General features: G+C 53.9%; 1 protein-coding gene across 2 annotated transcripts; it reads right to left on the bottom strand.

Annotated features, from left to right (window-relative positions):
* Nucleotides 1–3,137: 3,137 nt before the first annotated feature.
* On the bottom strand, nt 3,138–21,115 carry Chrna4 (cholinergic receptor nicotinic alpha 4 subunit). 2 transcript variants are annotated; one of them, XM_005362724.2, is made up of 6 exons: nt 20,808–21,115; nt 19,332–19,483; nt 16,140–16,184; nt 15,875–15,984; nt 10,025–11,399; nt 3,138–6,615 (listed from the first exon to the last, which is right to left on the bottom strand). In XM_005362724.2, exons 1-6 carry the CDS (start codon nt 20,887–20,889, stop codon nt 6,490–6,492), a joined length of 1,890 nt encoding a protein of 629 aa, XP_005362781.1. In that variant the 5' UTR covers nt 20,890–21,115; the 3' UTR covers nt 3,138–6,489. The 2 variants fall into 2 exon arrangements, with proteins under 2 accessions (XP_005362781.1, XP_013207672.1); XM_013352218.2 differs by lacking the exons at nt 16,140–16,184; nt 19,332–19,483; nt 20,808–21,115 and having other exon boundaries at nt 10,025–11,394; nt 15,875–15,936.
* Nucleotides 21,116–22,234: the final 1,119 nt, after the last annotated feature.

Genomic DNA, 22,234 nt, shown 5'->3' with positions numbered 1-22,234 from the left:
ACAGCATCTCTCCCTTAGAACAGTGTCCTCACTTCAGCCTCACTGTCTCTTTTGGTCCCTTTTGCCTCTGGGTACGAGCAAACCCATTTGCCCTCTGGCCCCTGTCCTCCGTCTAAGAAGTCCAGATTATCTTCACTTCCCTCAGACCCTGTGTTTGCCTCCCAGTATGGTGATGTCACTTTAAGACCTCGTATCTTCCGTCTCTCGTCTTCAGGGTCTTAGAGCAAATTGTCCCCCAATAGCACCTCAGCTTTGGGTCTCTCACCACCCTCAGAGAGAGCATGTAAGCCTCCTCTCTTACCCCACCATGCCAGACAAGGGTCCGGAATGGCAGGGATTCATGACACCCGTATTCCCAATCCCAGCTGAGTCGGGGACTTCTATTTGCTTTTTAAACAAATATTAAGTAATTGGGCCACTGCTCCCATCTGTGTAGCTAAGCAAGGAAAGTCCAGAAACAAAGAGGGGAAAGTTAAAAACAATCATTGGGGGAAGGGTAAAATCTTTAACAAGGAACAAGAGATGTTTGATACTGACTGAAGGAATACTACCACAACTCAACGTGTATGTGGGCACACATGTACATGTGTGTATTAATGCCTGCATACGTATCTGTCTCTGTGCACATGTGTATCTGTGTACACATGCACATCTGTGTGTGCACATGTTTCTATGCAATGTTGCGTGCATACATGTTTCCCTGTCCCTCTGCATGTGTTTCTGTATGTGCATGTATGTCTTTGTATGTGCAGGTCTCACTGTATGTATATATGTGTTTGCACATGTGTGCAGCACTGGTCCTCAAGAAGCTGTTATAAGGCAATGGATAGTTTCCTCCTGGACTTGCACACATGCACATACATTCTAACACACACACACACACACACACACACACATATATATATATATATATATACATGTACATAGATGTACATTCACACTCCAATCATAAGCAGCATTGTTAGGCAGGTTTAGGACATGTCCTGACAAGGAAGAGGAAGAAGCTGAGGTTAAAAAACACAAATACAAATGAATAAAGAGAAACTTATGTTTTCTTTGGTCTATTAATTTTTAAAACTCATGTGGTACCACGGAGGAGAGGAAGGATATTAATAACACGAAGTCCAAAATAACAGGAATAAATGAAGGAAGACCAACTAGAAGGATTGTGTATGGAAAAGAAACAGAAGCAAAGTCAGCAGGAGACATAGTGAGCCGAGAGCACTGCAGGATCAGAGAAGTGTCTGGGAGCTCAGATCAGCAGAGATGCAGGGAACCTGGATGACAGCAGCCTCATGAGGAGACCAGAAGGGACGAGGCATGACAGATGGAGCACTGGTACCTGGAGGTGACAACGCTTTGAAAATATGAGCATCAGAGAAAGGTGTCCAATCTCGGACTGATGGCAGGGCTGTGAGCGCTGATGAGTGGGTTGTGAGATATGTCCTCCGTGTCATACAACATGATGCAAAGACAGTGGGAACAGCCATCAGGAAATCCTTCCCAGGGAGAACCTACAGCCCAAACTGCAGACAATAAGAATCTGAGGCAGCAGTGAGGTGGGAAGGCAGAGGGGGAAAATTCATATCAAGGATTAGGACAAAGGATATTTCAAGGACCACAATGCTTCCAGGTATAACACACAGAACCGCTTTGCAGTTCACGGGAAGAAACTTTTGTTGGGAGGGAGGCCAACAGACACATGGAGACCTCTGCAAAGGAGTGGGGGCATTGTGAACAGAGGGACAGCAACCTCCCTCTGCGTTGGGCAGTCACACAGCTGTGGTCTAAACTAAGATCATTCCAGATTATTCTGTCGAACTGCTGCCAAGCAGCAGAGTGGTGGGCTGTTAGGAAGGGGAGGCGTAGTGATGTTTCTGATCAATACAGAAAGCTTTTGAAGCACGGGTATTTACTATAAGCAAGGAGCAGCTTCTAGAACAAGAACCAACAGAGTAGGTGTCCAAAGTGGCTGATAGATTAAGCTTTCCTCTGTGGAGGGGATAGAACATATTAAACAATAATCTCCCAGTGTGGCAGAAATTGCTGCTTCACTGAAGGGAAGAGGAGCTCTCCGAATTCCATTGAAACCTACACTGAAACACAAGACTTGGCGTTCTAGTTGATTTCCCGCTCGTCAGGGAATATACTGCTAACCCAGTCCTGAATTTTGTCACACTCATTTTCAGTGTGGCAAGGGCTCATGGTCCAGCTTGGCCAGAGTAAGCATGCTTTCTGCTGTGTTGGAGAAGGTTCTAGAAACGCTAGCCTGGCCCAGCTGGAAACAATGGTGTTCAAGTCTCCTCTAAATTCATGTATTTTCCCAATAGAAACATGTAATATATTTTTAAATTATTATAATTATCATTAGTGTGTGTGCGTGCACGTGTTGTGTGTGTGCACATGCACGTGCTCGTGACTTGTGGGGGCAGGAGGTTGATTCCTATTGCTCCCCGTCTTATCTTTTGAGATACGATTACTCACTGAAACTGGAGCTTGCTGCTTGCCCTGGCTGCCTGCCTGAGATTTGGAATGCAGGAAATGTTTGAAGGGTTTATAGGTGGCCGACACCACCCTCAGCTTTTACATGGGTGCTGGAGATCTGAACACAGGTATTCATGGTTACATGGCAAATACTTCATCCATTGAGCAGCTTTCCCAGCACTAGATATGGTTTTTTGTTGTTGTTGTTGGATTATTAAAGATAAAGTCTCACATAGTCCAGATTGACCTCATACTCAAAATGTAGTTGAGGGAGACCTTAAACCCCTCATCCTCACGCATCTCCCTCCTAATGTTAGGATAAAGAACAGGTTTGCAGACCATATTCCTCCACAGCAGCACTTCTCACACAGTGACAAACGGGGACAACCCAAATGTCCACTGCAAGGAAAATGGACGGATAAATGGTGTAGTAGCCACACAGTGAGCACAAGAGAACTGGCTGTTGGCGGTAAGCAGATGAAACCTCAGCAGTCTGAGAAAAGGAAGCCAGGCAGTGCAGCCCACAGGACGGAACCCACACAAGCTAGACACAGAAATGGATACACTCTACCGAGAGTGGTAACTTTCTATCTGTGCGTCACCCTCACTTTCTATCTGTGCGTCACCCGTGAGGCCAGCAAATAGCAAGAAATGTCAGGCAGGGATTAAAGTAATGAAAACTCCTAGCTGCAACCAGCCAGAGTAAACAGCACATTTGAGTGGAAAGTGTTTTTTAAATCACCTAAATCCCAGGACAAACCCCAGTGCCTGACAATTCCACCCTTCCCCTTGGTATTGTGTCCTGAGCGGTGTGCTTCGCGGTGTGCTTCCAGCTGTGGGTCAGCGAATCAATCTGGGGAGCTGCAACTGGCATTTTTCTACAGATTGAAACAGGAGAGACTAGAATCAAGCAGCAGGAGCCCAAGGGTGTTCTCCTGTAGCTTTTGTAAAAACCTGTGTGCGCACCATGGAGACATACCAGGGATCCCCGTGTTCCCCCCAAAGGTCAGGACAATTCCAGGACCAGTTAGTGACTTTGTGCCAATGAATCTCAATCTGCGTGGGTGGCAGGAGGCCCAGAGTTAAAACCCTGGACTCTCAGGTGTTTCTAGTGGAAATGCACCAGTGCCCAAGAGCTAAGGCAACAGTGGGGCCACTTCCACCCTATAGGATGAGTTTTCTATTGGCTCTGCACCCCAATCTTAGTTTACTGGGGGAGACAAGGGACTCCCCTAGTTGATGGCACGACAGGAAGGGTGTCAGCTGCAACTACCAAGACAATGTTGTGCTAGGAATAGGGGATACCAGGGCCATCAGTGGAGGAAGGGATGAGGGAAGGAAGTGGTACCATTCTCACGAGTGTTTCTGTGAGAGGCTCAGGTTGCACAGAGGACACAGCCTGGGGTAGTCTGGACACTTCCTCAGACTCCTGGCTACAAAGGGGTCTCTAGTTTTCTTTGCCTTTGTGGCTGGCTCTGATGTAAGTTTGTAAGGAAGAGGTGCTACTGTCGATGGCCCATCAGCCATGAGGTGGGAGGCTCCAAGCAAGCTGAGCACTAGAAATTGTTTGGCCATGGAAGCAGCAGCCTTGAGTCTGATAAGCCCCCAACATGTTAAGACATCATAGCATACAGAAATCAAAGAAGCACGTTAACACAAAGAGAAATGACAAACATGCCCACAGACATGAACACAGGAACTTGGTCAACAGCATCTTGACTGACAACACACAGAAGGGAAGACACCACAAGTCGGTTTATTCAGACAGAAACAAGAACTAAGAACCAACAAGCACACAGCAGCCATAAGTTTAGTGCACACAGCACAGCAGATGAGTTTTGGCCACACAAGTGAAAGAAGCCAGGCATCCCGGACACATGATGCCCGGGACTCACATTTGAGTTGATGCTGTCCATGGAAGGGGAGGAATGGGAGGGCTGGGAGCTTTGGGGAGATAACATCCACATATCAGAAGGACTGGGACCATGCTGATTTTTAAAGCTCACTGGCACAAAGGCCTCAGATCAAGCATTCTGCCCTAACTGAACTTCATCTTGACCAGAGAGCAACACCGGAAGCAGGCAGACAAAAGGACAGCTGAGTGGGAATGGGGAGAACACGGTGCTTTATTTTCCTTTCCTGATTTCTGTGTGCCAGTGGGATTCGCTTTTTCTGACCCAGAAGAGAGTAGCAGAGCAGCCCTCTCTGTACAGTGTGCCACTGTGGCCTTGCCCTGATCGCTACCACTGCCTGCAAATCTTGAGGTTGGAGCCGTGTATGCAGCAGGTGGAACTCATATCTAACAGGTGTGTCTGCTGTCTTCCTCACAGAGGTTTGTGTTCCCCTTGGCTCCCAGGTTCTGGAACAAATTTCCCCACCAGGGTTATCTTGCAACACCCTGAGGGCTCCAGTGTGGGGCTTAGCAGCCCAGTCAGCCAGCAGAGTGAGGACAGATTGAAACATAGGAGATGGGGGTCCTTGATGCCCGTAGGACTCTAGGGGAGGCCCAGAACATCCAGAGTTCAGAACCCAGGCCTCTGCAGGCCCTTCTTGTACACACAAATGTCCTGAGGTCTCCAGTTCAGGGTTCCTTTCCCAGCGGCACCCTGGGATGCCCAGCAGCTGTGTCCAAATGCAGGTTTGCCCACAGGTACAGGTAAAGACAGTGCTGGCCCTTTGGCATACCTCCGTCCTGATATCATTCAGCTCGGAGGTAGCAGCTGTACCTCCTGGGAGCTTGGTGTGTTGGTTCCAGACTTCATTAAGTTCTTTTATTTCTTCGGTCCTCAGAACTATCCAAACAATCCAGCTTCAGGGCCTAGGACAAGCTGGCTGAGGGTGCAGGGCCCAGCTCTGCCAAGGCCACCTGTCTGTTGGGGACAGCAGGACGGTGACCACGGTGACCACGGCACAGGATAATTTCTTGGGTGTCTCCCTCACTCTGCCCTTCACCCAATGGAATCTCACAGGGGTGGGCACAGAAGGTGCTTCTCCCAGCCCATCACTGGGGATTTTCCAGTGATGTTGTCTGGTGCTATCTTGGGAAGGGGAGGAGGAGCCCTACAACCTAAGTGCAAGGCAGACTGGGGCTTCCCATTATTCCTGCTTGCCTTGAGAGCCCCAGGTCTCTCGTACAAGATGTGCTCAAGCGAGCTGTGGCCTCACCACAGGGCCAGGATGAGAAGTCCTACCTTCAGTCTTTTATCCCAGAGAGGAAGAAACATGCAGGGGCATCAACGAAGATCCCTGAGGGGACCTGCAGCCCAGGACCTGGACGTGATCTGGCTCCCTCACCACCCTGAGACTCCCAATGCTGCCCTCCTGAGGTTGCGAGTCCCTAGGAGGCACTCACTATAGAACCCTTGTGACCCTGAGCTGAATGCAGGGCTCCCATGGGGCTTCAGCCTTGCTACCCTAGTTCTTCTGTGAGTTGGGGCATCCGCACGGCACAGAGCTTGGCTTCTTACCAATTCACCCCAATCTAAACGAAACCGAACTTGCCTGGGCTCAGCTCTGACACCGGTGAGTCAGAGAGCAGCCCAGTCTGAAGGGTTGATGGGGGCACATCATGGGGCAGAGAGAGGGGATGTGGTCAGCAGGGGCACAGTGGGAGTTTCCTGGGTCTGACGAATCCCCGAGATGAGGGGCTCTGGTTGCTGATGAGGAATGAATTCGTGTGGCCCCACAGGCCGACCGAGACCAATCCTGGACCAGTCTCTGAGACACAGATGAGTGTGTGCTGTCCGCAGGCCAGGAGGTGATTCTCACCTGCTCTGGAGAAATTTCAGTAGGGGCTCAGACTGTAACTCTGCCCTGTGCCAGCCCTCAGTTGCTCTAACCACGCCCGTGGCTGGATTAGAACCAGTGCCAGCTTCTGGCTCCCGAGAAGCCGCATCTCTTTCCTAGGTTTTCATGGCAGGTTTGGAAGATGGGGTAACTGACAAGTGGCATGGCCCTACAGAGACCAGGGAGCCAGGGCAAGTGGGCCTGTCCATTACTGTGCCTCTAGATCATACCAGCCAGCCAGGGGGGCAGGAAGAGGCCCACAGTGCCCAGTAGGCAGACGATGATGAACATCCAGAGGAAGATTCGATCGATGACCATGGCCACATACTTCCAGTCCTCCTTCACCTGCAAGCACAGACAGGGGTCACTCGATTTCTCAGACCCATGGGCAGCCAGAGAAACTTCTGGAACTATGAGTCACGGTTTCTGCACACCCATCCATCGGATACACATCTGCACACACCCCTGTGGGAGGTGACAAGGGGAGAAGGAGCATGGAACTGTTCAGTTAGAGGATCTGCTGGGGCAGATCAGCTGCTACGGGACAGAGCCCAGGGAGACACCATAAAGTGTGGGTTGGGCATCTACAGAGCCCATATCTGCTGAGGCTGTATGTGTGTGGGGGTCTTTGAATTTGGACTCATTGGAGCTTTCTGGTAGTTTACACTGCCACAAGAGACTTGGGGTGCATGCTGTATCCCAGCTGTTTTTGCCTGCTTAGCAGGCTGCCTACCCTCAAAAGGACGCCGCTTGGGCATACTTTGGACAAACAGGGTGAAGTTTGTTTTAAATTTGCTGAAGCTGGGTAGCACCATAGAGGTCGAGTCTACCTTCCCACAGTGCAGATGTCAGAAGTGGATCCCAGGGGCTGGAGAGATGGCTCAGTGGTTAAAAGCACTGGCTACTCTTCAAAAGGTTCTGGGTTCAATTCCAAGCATCCACATGGTGGCTCACAACCGTCCATAACTCCAGTTTCAGGGAAATCCGACACCCTCTTCTGACATCCGCTGGCACCAGGTATGCATCTGGTGCACAGACATATATGTAATCAAAGCACCCATACATCCATACATATAACATAAAATTAAAGTAACTTGGGGGCTGGAGAGATGGCTCAGCAGTTAAGAGCACTGACTGCTCTTCCAGAGGACCTGGGTTCAATTCCTAGCACCCACATGGCAGCTCACAAATGTCTGAAAATGCAGTTCCACAAGATCTGACACCTTACATTAAAAAAAAAATTAAAGTAACTTAAAAAAAATGGATCCCAGGGAGATGTCAGTCATGTGTCCTACACCAGAAGGTAAGGGCTAGGAACAGGCTGGGCAATGGACTGATCACTAAGGCCATCCCACCATAGCCAAAAGCAAAAGCGCCCCAAAGCAAGGGTTAAGTCCACACCTGCCTCTGGCCTGGCCCTGATTACTCACATCCACCTCTTACATGGACAGCTGACCACACACTGGGTAGAGGCAATGATGCCAGGAGATGTTCCATGGAGGAAGGAGGGTCGGGGACAATGTGTACGTCCACCATCTGTGTCCACTTCACTGGACGATGCGTTCACACATGGTGACAACAGGTGCAGATGACTACTGGTTCCTTGGATCCCACAGTGTGAGCTCTTTATGCCCGGGGCTGATGCAAGGAAGACACTTCCTCAAGCTGTTCCCAGAAGCGAAGACTCAGGGGATTGATACCTGGGTCTAACTAGGCCTGGGAACTAGCATGGCAACGAAGACAGTTCTCCCTGCAGCTCTAGCCTTGTGCTTCAGGCAGGGTGACTGTTACACCACCTCCCTGCTCCTTACCCTTCACCGTCCTGTGAGGGTGTCACTAGTCTAGAAGGGCCTGTGCACATGTGACCAGCAGGGAATAAGCCACGGCAAGCAGACCCTCGCAGGCCTGAATTGGAGAAGAGTGCAGCTTCCCCAGAAGCAAGGGCACCTACCTCAAGTTTTCACAGCGATTACAGGTGTCCTGATGGGTTAAGCCAAAAGTAATCAGACACGTTCACTTTGAAAACTTTAGACCGAATAGATCTTTGCTAAATAAAAAAAGCCCCTCAAAGGGCTCTTCAGAGTAAATGGTACTTAGTGTCCCTCTGTCCCTTCCTGTGCCAGGGACCAAGCCTCTGAAGACGAAACACCACAGTCATGACCTGCTGTCCTGTTCCTATCAAGTCAGCAAGCTTCCCAGGCCCGGAAGCAGGTCAGGCAGCTGCAGTAGGCCAGTGGAGATGGGGGAAGTCATGAGCTCCAGCTACAGGACTATGCTGGGGACGGACTCGGAAAGATTTCAGTTAAGCTTTCCACATCCATCCTCCCTCAGTGGCCTCAGTCCAGTTCATGCCTGGATCTCTTTTTCTACCCGAGAGCTGTAACAAGACATAACCCCAGAACCAAAATTTCTCTCCAGACAGGTCTCTGAGGTCCAGAATATTCCAGAGACCACCAGAATGACTTCATGAGTCCCCGAGACTCAGTGGGGGTGATTCTGGGAGCAGAGACCCACTCCTGGGATGTAGGGCACCAGGCTCCTTTCTTTCCAGGGCTTAGCAGCTCTGGAAGACAAACCATAGACATCTGGGAATAGACAACAGGCAAGTCCCAGGTTGAGTAGGAAGATGAGCAGAAGCCAACAAAACTGACGTCCCAGGAGGGACAGTGGCAAATGCCAGCTCAGGGCAAGGACAGTGTAAAGGTCAGATGCTTTTAGGTGATGTCACTTTTTAGGGGACACAGCAGAGGTTGGCCAGGACAGAACTTCCCCTGAGGACCTCTTCACCCGACCTCTGGCTGAGACTCTGATTCTCACAGGCACAGTCAGATCTGGGAAAACAGCTTGCCTAGCACCAGCAGTTCTTCATCTCAGCATCATCTGAGCCCACACTCCAGTCCCAGAGACCCCTACGTGCTACAGTCGGATAAATGTGAAAGGGGAGAGAACGTACCCACAATGCCCTGGTGGCAAGGGCAGACAGAGGTGGCACTGCTGCCCAGCCCAGCTGTTCATCAGAGCTGCACTCTGTGAAAAGTGCAGGAGGCCAACACCTATGGAGCAAGATAACCATTCTTTCTCAGGCCTCTGGAGAGCCACAGCTTGGAGCATGAGAACGCATGGGGGTCGGCTGGCTGAGCACTGGCTTCCTGTCTCCAGGTTCCCGAGGCCCTTGCAGTGTGGCAGCATTATGTCCTCACCCCACAACCCTCCGAAGGACTGATGGAGTGGGGGTGGGGTGTAGTTCCCGGCAGCCCCATTCTCTCCTCTATGCCCTCTCAACCTTCCTAGCGTTCAGAGGACCACCCTCTGCCACAGAAGCTCAAGGGAGACCTGTTTTTGGGTGGCAGCAGAAGCAACAGTTCCACTGAATTTTGGGGAAGGCTAGTGTGGGAGGAGCCTGTCACCCAGGATTTCCAAGCAGGCGGTAACAGTCTGAAGACTTCAAAGGAAGACCTTCTGAATGTTGGGATGGCAGTGCTAGAAGCAGCCTCTCAACCCACGGCTCACCAGGGCTCATTAAGTCCTGGCACCTGGACGAAGCACCTCAGCTTGCTCCCCACTGATAGGGCCTCACCTAAGCCAAACTTGGCCTAGGGATCTATAAAGGATACTAGGCAGAGACCCTGTACCCTCAAGCTGTGCAACGTTTGTCTGGGCCCTTGGTTTCTGGATCATTTATGGAAAACACTGGACATCACATCCTGTCTGGGCCAGGGGCACCTCCCATGCATAGCTGCTGGCCAGAACTTACCGAGAAGTCTGTGTCTTCTGCCTTGAGGTGGTCTGCAATGTACTGGACACCCTCTACTGCCCGCGTCAGGGCTGGTGACAGGGGGAGGTGCTGGGGGCGTGGTTTGGTGCCTCGGGCCTTGAGCACAGTGACCGGAGACACGGGAGATGGTTCCTTGCATGTGCATTTGCATGGAGAGACCTGGTCGGACAGTGGAAGCTGGGGTGGATGGGCCTTCAGGGAGGCAGGGGAGGCAGTTGGCTGGCTGTCAGCCAGGGAGACAGCTCCATCTCGAGAAACACAGTACTGGATACTCCGAGACCGGCAGCGGATGCCACCCTCTGCCGTTTCCTGGGAGCTGGGCACGTGCTGGACACTCAGGGACCTGGCTTTGACAAGTGTCGGGACCCTGGTGCTGTTGGGTGCGTGACAGGGGCCAGGTGATGGACAGGGACTGGTCTTCTTCACCTCTGATGTCTGCAAATCAGGGGCCTTGTGAGAGGGTGACTTGCATGTAGGCTGGGCCTCGACTGGTGTGGTCAGAGGGTTGCAGAAAGATGGGGCCGATGACAGGCCTCGGTTTCGAGTGTCACCCAAGATGCCAGGCTCACCCTCCGGTTCTGGCCAGAAACGAGGGGCATTGGCCATCTTATGCATGGACTCAATAAGTCTTCGGCAGTTGTCTTTCACCACAGACGGGCGCTTCATGAAGAGGAGGCGCGGCACGATGTCCAGGAAGACTCTGCGCACCCAGGCAGGCATGGTATGCGTGCGTGGCGAGCGGTGGTGAACGTTGAGCACGAAGACCGTGATGACGATGGAGAGGGTGACGAAGATCATGGTGAAGAGCAGGTACTCGCCGATGAGCGGGATGACCAGCGAGGTGGACGGGATGATCTCGGTGATGAGCAGGAGGAAGACGGTGAGCGAGAGCAGCACCGAGATGCACAGGGTGACCTTCTCGCCGCACTCGGAGGGCAGGTAGAAGACCAGCACGGTGAGGCAGGAGATGAGCAGGCACGGGATGATGAGGTTGATGGTGTAGAAGAGCGGCAGCCGGCGGATGATGAAGGCGTAGGTGATGTCAGGGTAGATCTCGGCGCAGCATTCATACTTCCTGGTGTTATAGGTGCCCACGGCATCCACAATGACCCATTCCCCACTTTCCCAGAAGTCCAGCTGGTCCACGCGGCTATGCATGCTCACCAAGTCAATCTTGGCCTTGTCATAGGTCCAGGACCCAAACTTCATGGTACAGTTCTGCTGGTCGAAGGGGAAGAAGGTGACATCGATGCTGCAGGAGCTCTTATAGATGGCTGGGGGTGTCCACTGCACCCGCCCATCATAGAACAGGTGGGCTTTGGTCAGGTGGGTGACTGCGAAGTCCCCGTCTGCACTGCCAGAAAGAGGGAGAGAGAGCAGTGAGGTCTGCCCATCCCTACACCACACCCACGGACATTCTTGTAGAGAAAGGCTCACAGCCTGACCAACAGCCCCACCAGCTACCATGAAGTGTGCAGGATTATGTATGGTGGTCATGTGGTCTGGGCCATCACTCACCTGTGTGCTTCAGTTTGTCACCCTTGAAGAGTCAAGGTGCCATGTGGTCCAGAGACCATGGTGCTCACCCAGTGAGTGGAGTTAGTATTAGAGCTCTTCTCCATTACTATCATGAGGGGCTTGAGGTGGAACCAATCTCCTGGCTTCTCTCCTGAACACCCACTGCCCTGTGAATTTGCATTTGTGCCTTCTCCTTGCAGAGGGACCTGGGTCACCTCTGTGCCTTTGAGGATGGAGGTACCATGGAAGTTTCTCCTTGGATTCTAATGGTTACCACCTGAGCACTTCATGTACTGAGAGGAGGTGCAGGTGCCTGTCTCCTTCAGTTCAGGAGCTCACAACTGGCTCTGGCAGGTGCTATGGATATCCCAGAGGTCCCTGCAGGACCAAGCCCACTGCGTATGAAGCATGTATCTGCAGGAACAGGACAAGTGTGCCCAGAGGCCTGATTCAGAAGAATGGATGCCTGCTGGGCCCAGGAGCACAGGGTGTGGGACAAGCAAGATTTCCTCCTCCTCACCTATGAAAAAGGAGGTTTCGTACCAAGCAGCTTCTCACAGGTCCCCGGTGAACGGATAATCTTTCTGGAGGCCAGCAGGGCTCTCTGCCCATCTCATCCATATGGAGGTAGTGCAGAGCTGCTCAAGGTGCCTCCCAGGACAAGTACCCCTTTGAATGTCCCCCTGGACAGGGCTCAAACTCAGGATAGATCTCATCTCCTTTGCACTGACCCCAAGAATTCGGAGGCCCCCTCTCTACAGGCCGTGGTACACAGGCTGGGTGAGGACTCCGGCTGCCTCATCCAGGTTCTAGTGACTGACTATTGGCTTCTTGACTCTCTCTCTGCCTTGAGGGATGTTTGCCAGGTTGGGCAGTGGAGCATGGGTCTGCTGTCCCTCCAGCCTCTTCTCTTGGCCAGAGTTCCAGCCTTGACCTCTGGGCTTCACATACAGTGATGCTGTGTCTCATTTTACCCATTCTTGGAAATTGGTGACACCGGACAACAGCTCCATGAAGCCCTTCTCACCGTGATTACCTCCACAACTCTCCCCAGAACTGCTAGTATTTCATATTTGCCTGTGGAATCGTACCCTATTTGGCTGTGAAAACCCTACCCTATTTTCCCTGTGGAATCTAGGCGGCAGTGTGGCACTCTCGGGCCTTGGCGTCTCTACATTCGCTTTGGCCCTGAATTAGCATTCCGAGTCCGTCAGAGTCAGCAACAGTGCACTAACACTTTGGGGCAAACCCTGCCAGCCTCAGTTCAGAAACACTGATGGGAAACCTCGATTTATAGCTAATGAGCTCCCTGAAGCACGATTAAACTTCTCGCTAATGGCACCAGCATGCATCACGTCGGTCTCACCACTCATAAAACAATGCAGCCCTGAACCACAGGCTCCAGAACCCTCTGATTTCCCAAGTGCCCAGCTCCATCTGTCCATCCTTTCTCCCACCGCCATTCACGGGCCCAGCTCATCGGCTAGTGCCCTCCAAGGTTCTTAGGCAGAGAAATCCAGGTCCCCTAAATTTCATCAGCCAACTGGCCGTCCTCCCCTGAAAAGCTTCTCAAGTCCTGACCAGAGCCCATGGTGGCCACCTGGAACCCTTAGTGGTCCTTTCTACGCTAACCAATCACCTGCAGCACCATCCACAAGGTCCAGAAGACCTGAGCTTCCCATGATCTCAGAGCCTGGGCCCTCCTGCATGTTAACTCATCCTGGGTCAATGCTACTGGTTTTCTCCAGCACAGCTGTGCTACATATGAAAAACATTGGAAAAGCTGCTCTCAACATGCACCCCAATAAGGCTTCAGGCTGCACACATGCACCCCAATAAGGCTTCAGGCTGCACAGTGCACAGCCTGGTTTCTACAGAAGCCAAGGTTCCCTCCGGGCACACGGGGGTGGATCTTGCAGATATTTCAGGCCCTGTGGAATCAGGCTTGGGTTGGTTCTCTTTTCACAGTCCCATCTCTCTGAAAATCAAAGCCTCAGCACTCCAGGCACAAATTTAAATTCTCCCAAGCAGGAGAGTGGATCCTCTGCTTTGACAACTTTCTACAGAGCAGGCAGGAAAGGCTGTGACCAGCTGGTTGGCAGGGGCCCTCGGGGCTCACTTGAATTAGTGACTCCCATCTGCAGCTCTGGCTGCTGGGTCTGGGTTTCCCACCCTTTAGACACACTGGGGACCCGGCACTCATAGCTCAGGCTGTTGTGGCTCCAACTGTACTGCTCACCACTCCCTGCTCTCCCCAGCCCGGTCTGGGTCCCCGCGTGAGCTTGGCAGAGCACCTAAGCCTGTAAAGATGGATTCCTCTGAGGTTACTGTTGTGTTTGTGTTTGTAGATGGGTACCAAGCGTACTCTCTGAGGGAGGAGGTCTCTGAGAGGGGCAATGCAGGCCACCTCCATCAGATTCTGGCTGTTTCCTTCCACAAAGCCCCAGCTGTGGAGAAGGTGGCAGCCGAGTCCACAGAGTTCAGCACTCCGTAGTAGCTCTGGCTGCTTTGTTCTTCTCACATTGCCAAGAGGAAGGCAGTCAGAACGCCCAAAGGATAATGCTGTCCCAGTGACCACTGGCAGCCCGGCCATGCACCAGGACAGCAGGTTTGTCAAGTGAGCTGTCGGCATTTCAGTGCCAAGGCTGCTGATGCAGGGTAAAGATGATAGGTCCTCAGTTTCCAGTTCTGTACCTTACAGACCCCAGAACGCAAGAGGAAGTACAGACTTTTGGGTCCTACAGTCAACCATTGTGATGTTAGTTCTGGACTCAGTGAACTGGCCAGGAGCTGGGGGCGGGTGGGTCCTGGATTTTACCTATTCCTAAGAGGCCCCGCTACCTGAGGCTGCGATCCAGAGGGAAATGAGATCATGTTTGATGCACACCTGGCTGAGAGCGTCTGGGTTTCCAGGAGAGGGAGCCCCAAGTCAACAAAAGAGTAGGGACCCCTCCCAGTCTAGCAGTGGCTAGCAGCTGCTGATTGCACTAAAAATGGCCTCCTTCCTGCCAGCATAAAAGTCCTTTCAACCAGCTCCAAGTCCTGCTCAGGTAGATCTCAAGTGCTCATCCCAGCCCCAGAGAAAAGGGGGTCTGTCCCTTTGGCATGTGTCTGAGCACGTAGGAGAGAGAGACAAAGACGGCCTGGGAGGAGTGGAGACTTCTGAGTGCCTGTCATCAGGAACCTGGTCCTGGGCTGTTTATCGGCTCCCCCACCTCCTCCTCTTCTGCCTACCCAGTACTGCCCAGGGAATGCATGGGTCCAATAGGCTGCCCAGAGTAGATTCAGTACTTGATCTTAGGGCTCAAGGAGGAACAGGCAGAGGGTGAGTCCCAGAAAGGCCCAGTGGCTAGAAGTCTTCCAGGGCTCAAGGTTCAACTGGAGGGGTGCAGAAGACAGAGGGGGCCTTTCTGAGGGAAGAGCAAGGGTCATGGACCTTAATGGTTCCTGCCATCTGCTCATTCTTAAACCCGCCCTTAATAAACACATTTTGGGAAAACACCCACAGCTCCTTCTAAAAGCCAAGGATGTGGCTAGTACTCTACTCAATGAAAGAGGAAATAAAACCCAAGTCGTTCTTAATCTAATGGGAGCATTTGTAGGTCAGATGGGCACCCCAGGGCCTGGAGGGGGCTGTGGGCAGACGGCTGGGACTAGGGGGTGGAAGGGCTTTCTGTTTGCTTTGTCTGCAAGCACCGTGGGAACTGGAGTAGCATATCACCCGCGTAGACTAAGCTCAGAAATCCAGCTGCTCCTAGCTCAGGTCTCTCTGTAAGGGTCTCCGGGAAAAATAAGTGTGAGGATGCCCATCTCCTGCCTTCCTGTCACCAATGACTGCATTTGTCTCCGTGCAGACTTCAGCTTCTAGGAGCCGTGACAGGGTGTGAACTGAGCTTAGGAGCTGGGATTGTCCGTTGGCTCTGCGCCCAGTGTGGGGCACAGCACAAAGGTGGGACCAGGAAGAGCAGAGGCAAGTCTCTGTGGGGCACCCACATCTCCTTACCTCTTCATCTACCCCAAAGTCCCCCACATCATTGGCCTTTCCTACTGTGACTTGTACACCTCAGGGGTTAAGAAAACCTGCCTGGGGTGGGACCTGCAGTCACTTCTGGGAGAGGGTGTCAAATCCATTCCCTGCCCTCAGGACACAGAAGAACCTCACAGCCGGTACCCCCAACCCCCGCACTGGGTGTTGGTGCCTACACCCAGCCCCTTGGGTTTCCACTCCCTTTGCCTGGTTCCTCTTTGCTTCCAGCAGCTTCCTTGCCAGGCTGGGTCCTAACCTCGCCTGCCAGGGCCCACGAGGCTTACTTGTTGTAGAGTACGATGTCGGGCCTCCAGATGAGCTCGGAGGGGATGCGGATGGAGGTGACATTCTCGTAGTCACTGGGGACCCAGCGCAGCTTGTAGTCATACCACTCCTGAGTGGGGGTGGAGAGCCACATGTGACGTGGGTTATGGGGCGGAGGGCAGAGGCGGGGGAGCCCCCCACTCACCGGCACTTCTGAGAGGGGGTGGAGAGCCACATGGGGGGGTATGGGGCTGAGGGCAGAGGCGGGGAGCCCTCCCCACTCACCTGCTTCACCCACACATTTGTCGTCATCATCTGGTTCTTCTCATCCTAGGGCACAAGGGAGAAGGGAGCTTGAGGGTCCCCTCAGTCACAGATATGTCCCTGCTTAAATCTATAATCCATAGCTAGCAAAGGCACGGACAAGCCAGGGCCGATCTTCAGGAGAAGAGTGCCTCAGCCCTGAAGGCAACCTAGTCTGGGATGGCAGCCTAAGGGGAGGTAGGATGAGGAGACAAAGACTCTGGAACCCTTCTAGAGAGACGTGGAGGAGCAGTTCAGCTCCAAATGAACCCCAGGCTCCTTGCAGGCTGAAACCTGTCAGCCATGTCCACTCACATCACTTCCTCTCTCCTCCCTCTGCAGATGGGGTCCACGTGTCACTACTCCTAAGGCCATCAAAGCCACAGGTTAGGGAGATCTTGATAAAACCATCCTCCCAGGGCCAAGGTGGATGTGGCAGAGATTCTGGTGGTTTCATCTCAAGGTCACCATGCAACAACCAGTCAGGCTTAGAAGATCTAGGCTGCAGACTACTCTGTGAGGTCTCTTAGGGTTGCTGCCCCAGGTTTCTTTCCCCTCTGAGCCATAGGAATGGGCCCATCTGTTGCAGCTGCCCATCTGGTGAGGAACAGCTGGTTGGAGACCCACGTTCTGATCAGTCAGTTCCTAAAGCAGACAGGACCCTTGTGGAGAATGAGCAAGCCTTTGGTGTAAGCACAGATGTCTGTGGGGACAGACTGGCAGCCATAGGCACTGTCACACCTTCTAGCCTCAGGAAGGGTCTGAGACCTCATGCCCATAGTCTGGGGAACAGCACTGGGCTTGTCAGAGAGCATCTGATACTGGGCACCATGCATCCCAAACTGGACCAACATTTTCTGTCATCAGCCTAAGCTTGACTAACAGACTCCTCCAGGGACCTAACCAAGGTGATTCCCAGGACATCCAGCAAGAAAGTGTCTTGCTCAGAATAGAGCATGCTCCTGCCCTCACAAAAATCATTATAGACTAGTAAATGGGAGGAGGTTGCACCCCCTGATGCCCAGCCCCAGGCCTGGGTCCTCTCCAGTGCAGTCACCTAGGAAGGTGACCCAGTGGCCTGAGTGAGTCCCCTCCCTAGAAGGACACTGAAGAGAAGGTGGGATGCAGAGCTGGAGCCTGTGGCTTCCTCCCGCTGCCTGAATGGGCTGGCCGACAGCAACCTCATCCCTACATGGCCTTGACCTACACCCAAGGAAGCTGGAAATGGAACGCTGCTTGCTTCATCCCACAGGGCCTCCAGAATTATCAGGACAAACTTGACTGTTGCCGGGCTGGGTCTTCTTGCCCTAAGCATCCCTTCCAGCCCTATGTGGCCGTCACACCTCAGGGCCTTTGGATCCCATAGATGTCACAGATATCTGGAGCACATTTCATAAGGACTCAGCATTGGGTTAGGAAAGTCCTGGTGATTCCGTAGCCTTCTCTACAGCGGGCGCTGGGTATAAACTCAAGCAAGGCACGTAGTCTCCCTTACTGGGTGCAGACCCCAGAGAGGCATCTATAGTAGATCTAGTAGCTCACAAAGGGCCACAGGCAGGCTGGGTGCTAGGATGGGGGCACCTGGATCCCAGGCCCTGGTGGAAGAGAGAGTAGGCCAGACACAAGGCAGACCTTTCTATGAAAATGTGGCCATGAACCTTCAACATGTACAGTGCCTGCCTAGAGCCAGCATTTCCCTTTGCGGAAAAGTCAAGGTAGATCCCTGGCAGGGTGCAGGGAGAGCCTTTGGGACACCCTCCAACCAGGCCCAGGAGCTACAGAGGTCAGGCCTGGAGGCCACGTCCCTTGGAGACATTTTGGTGCTGGGTTTGCTCTGAGCCTAGTGTCTCCCGAGGCAGAGAACGTGAGACTGAACTCGACAGGCTTAGGCACGCCTGGTGGTAGCAGACCCAGAGCCTTGAGCCGCCGCCAACAGCTGCCTCTGCCAGCCACCACTTTGTAACGGTGTTTGCAAACCTCAGCAAGGATGAGGGGCCTGTGCATCTTGCACTGTCCTTGATGATGTCCCCCAGCCAGGGACACTGCAGGAACCATGTAGGGGCCAAATGCTAGGCTCTCCTGAGGATGAAAGTCTGAGTGGCTACCCTGAATAGAGCCAACTGGCAAGGGTCTCTGTGTCCAATCCCATCAGGCCGGATCCCTGGGATGCTGCTGGCTCTGTCAGAGATGGTATAGTTGCTCTTAGCACATGTCAGGCAAGCACATGGAAAGGCTGAGAACCACACATGATCAGTGCCAGTCTCAAGCCAACACTTCCTCTTGTAGCAGAGACTGGAGTGGACCTTTAGGACACTCACGCTGGGCTATGAACTCAAGCAAGGCAGAAGTCTCTTTTATCTTCTATCCCTCCTAGAAGGCTCTGCGGGACCTCTCTCTCTCTCTCTCTCTCTCTCTCTCTCTCTCTCTCTCTCTCTCTCTCTCTCTCTCTTCTTCCTCTCTCTCTCCTTGGATCCAGGCTCTGCCCCTGAACCCAGCAAAACTCAGTGTGGAGCTCTCAAGCTTACTAAGTCAAATGGCTATGGCTGCCCCACTGGTAAGATTATGCCTTCCCAGCATCCTTCCCCCAGCCGGGACAGAACTCACGCTAGGCCCAGCCTGAAGGGCAGAGCCTTCAGTGGTACCAACCCCTGGCGGCATTCCCCAAAGCCTGGTCCCATCCCATAAGGAACATCTCAGCCTCACATGAGGACAGACTCCTACAGAATACTTCCCTGGATCAAGACTCATCTCTGGTGCTTCCTTCGGGATTCCTTGGGCCCCAGCCCATGCAGCAGGGGCTACTGCCTAGCTCACATAGGTCCTCCCAGAAATCTTCCTGGACCCTCACTGGGAAAATGAACACAGCCAGGTAAAGAGGATCTGTCTGAGATTCACCCAAGCCCGACTTTCCATGTTGGCTGGTACTCCGTGGCCTCTGGGATCACCCTGAGATCAATGTGCCTCCCGGTGTACCACAGTGCCCACTGGAAGGGTGACACTTCCCACAGCTTTCCTATGGAATAGGTCCAAGCCATGGAGCCCACCTCCCTTCCCCAGCGCTGAGTACCCACTGAAGCTAGGGTGACATTTTTCTGTCAGATGGAGTCTCACGGTAGTACCTCCTACAGCGTGACCCCATTGGTCCCATACAACACCAGGTCATCCCACACCTACCACATCAATGAGCTGAGCAATGGACAGGCCGAAGCGGACAAGGACAACATCTGAGATGTTAGCTACTGGCCGAGACCACTTGTTGTAGCCAGAGAAGAGTCTCTTCAGGAGCCGCTCCTCCGCATGGGCCCGGGTCTCGATGTGGCTGCTAGCTGTGGGGGGAGGCAGGAGGTTTAGGGGCAGGTGAACACAAAGGGTGTCCCTCCAGCCCCATGCCACCACAGTCTTTCCTGCCTTCCAGTTCCTCTTCCACATCACCTTCCACCTTAGGAGCCCTGGGCATGTTGCCTTGATTTTCCTGACTCCCCTCAAGGAAGCCTTTCCAGCGCCCTCAGAACGGGTCAGGCCCTCCTGCATTTCCTTCGCCAGGAAGACAAGGCAACTGACCGCGTGAACACTGAATTGAGTACAACTTCCCTGCAGACAATCACTCTGGATGGAAGTGCCCTATCGCCGGTGACCGGCAAAGACAAAGGACATGAAGTGACTGACAGCCACATGGGAATGGGGACAGAAGGTGCATGGGGCAGCGAGGGTGGTGCTTGCCCTGCTGTCCACAGGAGTGGTCCAGCTGCCTGGGTTTTAGTGTCCACCCTGACAACGAATGCAGACCCTCAGGGCCACTAGCGCCCAGAGTTCAGGGCAGAAGCAAGATGCCCTGGATAAGCGCCACACTGCTGCCTGGAGAGGGTGGTCCCTCATTCCACCAGTCAGCAGCCCATCTGTGTTCTCTCCATAGGTTCCCTACGTGGCTAGGGGGCCTCCCTGTCTCCATTTGTTGGGTTGCTGCATTAAAGAGGGGAGTGGGAAGAGGGAGGGGAGCCTCTGCTGTCTGCTGGCTCCTGCTTACCTGAGAGGAACTCCTCAGGAGGGGTCTTCTAGAGTACCCCCACAGCCTCCTCCCTCAACCTCATTCTTCCTGGTACCTTGGACCAGTAAGGCACAGCCTCACCGCTCAGTGGGAAGGCCAGGGATTAAATAACCCCCAGAAACCCCTGGATGGGTTAGGGTGAAAGGTGTCCGTTTAAATGGGAGGTGACGGAAGCCGGGGGACGGCGGGGGGGAGGGGGAAAGGCAGAAAGGATAGGGTGGGAGCTCCAGGAGCAGAGGCAGACATGGGGGCTGTCTGCTGAGAGATTTGGCAGGATGGAACCTCCCTCCCAGGTGGACTCCACCTCTATCCTAGTTGGAGGTTCTGGTTCCAGCTCGGAAATGCAGCCAGACCTCCCTCCCCCCGCCTCACCCCCGCCTTCACTCAAACCCCCTCTCCCAGCACTTGGCGGCTGATTCCTTCCTCACTGGCTCAGCTAGCACCGCAGGACGTCGGAGCTGTAGTGGGTGGAGGAGTCTCTGGCTATCCCGTTGCGCGCACCCGTGGCTTGGCACCGCAGCCCGGGGCCTCCTCTCCCCTGGCCCGGGAATCCCAGAAGCCAGGACCCGGGAGAAAAAAGAAACGTTCTGCGTTTTGAAACTTACCAGGCAAGAGGCCGACCCCTAAGAGCAACAGCAGCGGCAGTAGCAGCGGCGGCTGCGGCGCCCGGGGCCCCCAGAGCTCCATGGCGCACCGAACGGGCTCTAGACGCGGGCGGCTCCCAGCTGTGCCGCGCCTCCGCTCCAAGACCCGCGCGCGCCCAACTTCATGCCCCGCGCCGCGGCCGCTCGTCCCCAAGCCGGGCTCCGCAGCTTGTCCCGCGGGGCGCGGCGGAGGGGCGGGAGCTCGAGGTTGTGGGCTCCGCGGCGCGGCCCCGCCCGGACCTGCTGCCTTCAGCCGCCGGCGAGAGGGGAGGAGGGGTAGGGACGGGAGGGAGGAGGAAGCGGGCGGGAGGAGGGGGCGGACCGGGCCCCGAGGGTAGGTGGAGGCCACGCTCGGCCCCGCGTGGGGGTAAAGTTTTCTTGTCCCCCCTGGGGCTCGCGACGTGCCGGGTGGGGTTGGCGACCCCCTGGTCATTCCAGCAACCCCAGCGCCTTCAGGAATCAAGCCCCCAACCCCGGTCTCCAGCCCTAAGACTGCTGGGCGCTCATTCAGGAATTGTGCGCAGAAGAGGGCACCCTGTTTGGCTCTGACTAACTCCATCACTCCACCCCGCCTTAGCGCGACTGTTTGCAGTTTGGAAATAACAAGTCTCTCTTTCTCTCGTCTCCTTCTCTAGCCCAGTGTTGAAGGAAAGAACCCACCTTCCATCAGCCTACTACCCTCCTCCTGTACTGCAAGCTTAAGAAGCATCCTGCAGCGCCCAGGCCCAGACTGCTGTTCTACTGAAAAGATCCTGGCGACCCGGACCCTGCGTCTCGCAGGACCAGCCCGGTACCAGGGTCCACCTTTGTCCTTTCTGGGCGTGCAGATTCTCACCCCCCATCCCTCCCCCCGCCAGCCGGGTGGACTGTGCTGGCACTAAAGCAGCTCCCCACCCCAACTCTGTGGCAGCGAGCTACTGGCTAAAGAGGACAGGTGCTTGGAGAAAAACCGCTGAGTGCTGGGGATGCCACTAACGAGGTGCTCAGGTCCTGTGGTTCCTAGGGAATGGGGCCCGTCTGAGCAGGAGGTCCTGGGAGAAAGGACTGTGGTTTGTGGGCCTGAGTTTCCCAAGAAAGAAGAAGCCCTGCCACATCACAAAAGCTTGATGTGTCCCAACCTTGCCTTGTCCCAGAGACTCCACAGCCGGCTCTGAGCCCCTAGATGGAGACAATCTTGAAGTTGAAGGCATAAAGGTGCTGTCTCTGTCCCAGTAGCGCATGCCCCCTTTGTCCCCAGGCATGGTGGCTCCGAGGCTGACTGTCTCTCTAGCCCACACCTATCCACAACAGTATAGGGACAGTTTTCACTGCCCAAGTCCTGCTCCCACGACTGTCGTCTTTCCCATCTCTCCACCCTGCTCCCCCATCTGCCCCTCTATCTGTGTACC

The sequence above is a fragment of the Microtus ochrogaster genome, linkage group LG8, assembly GCF_000317375.1.
Source record: "Microtus ochrogaster isolate Prairie Vole_2 linkage group LG8, MicOch1.0, whole genome shotgun sequence".
Classification (NCBI taxonomy): domain Eukaryota; kingdom Metazoa; phylum Chordata; class Mammalia; order Rodentia; family Cricetidae; genus Microtus; species Microtus ochrogaster.
The sequence above is the reverse complement of the archived record's forward strand: the minus strand, read 5'-3'. Positions and strand labels throughout refer to the sequence as shown.

Coding starts and splice junctions, on each gene's coding strand:
- Chrna4 (XM_005362724.2), bottom strand. CDS start 20,889: ATGGAGCTCTGGGGGCCCCGGGCGCCGCAGCCGCCGCTGCTACTGCCG. Junction 16,185..19,331: donor TTGCTCAGCTCATTGATGTG/GTAGGTGTGGGA, acceptor CTTGTGCCCTAG/GATGAGAAGAACCAGATGAT. Junction 11,400..15,874: donor GACATCGTACTCTACAACAA/GTAAGCCTCGTG, acceptor TCTTTCTGGCAG/TGCAGACGGGGACTTCGCAG.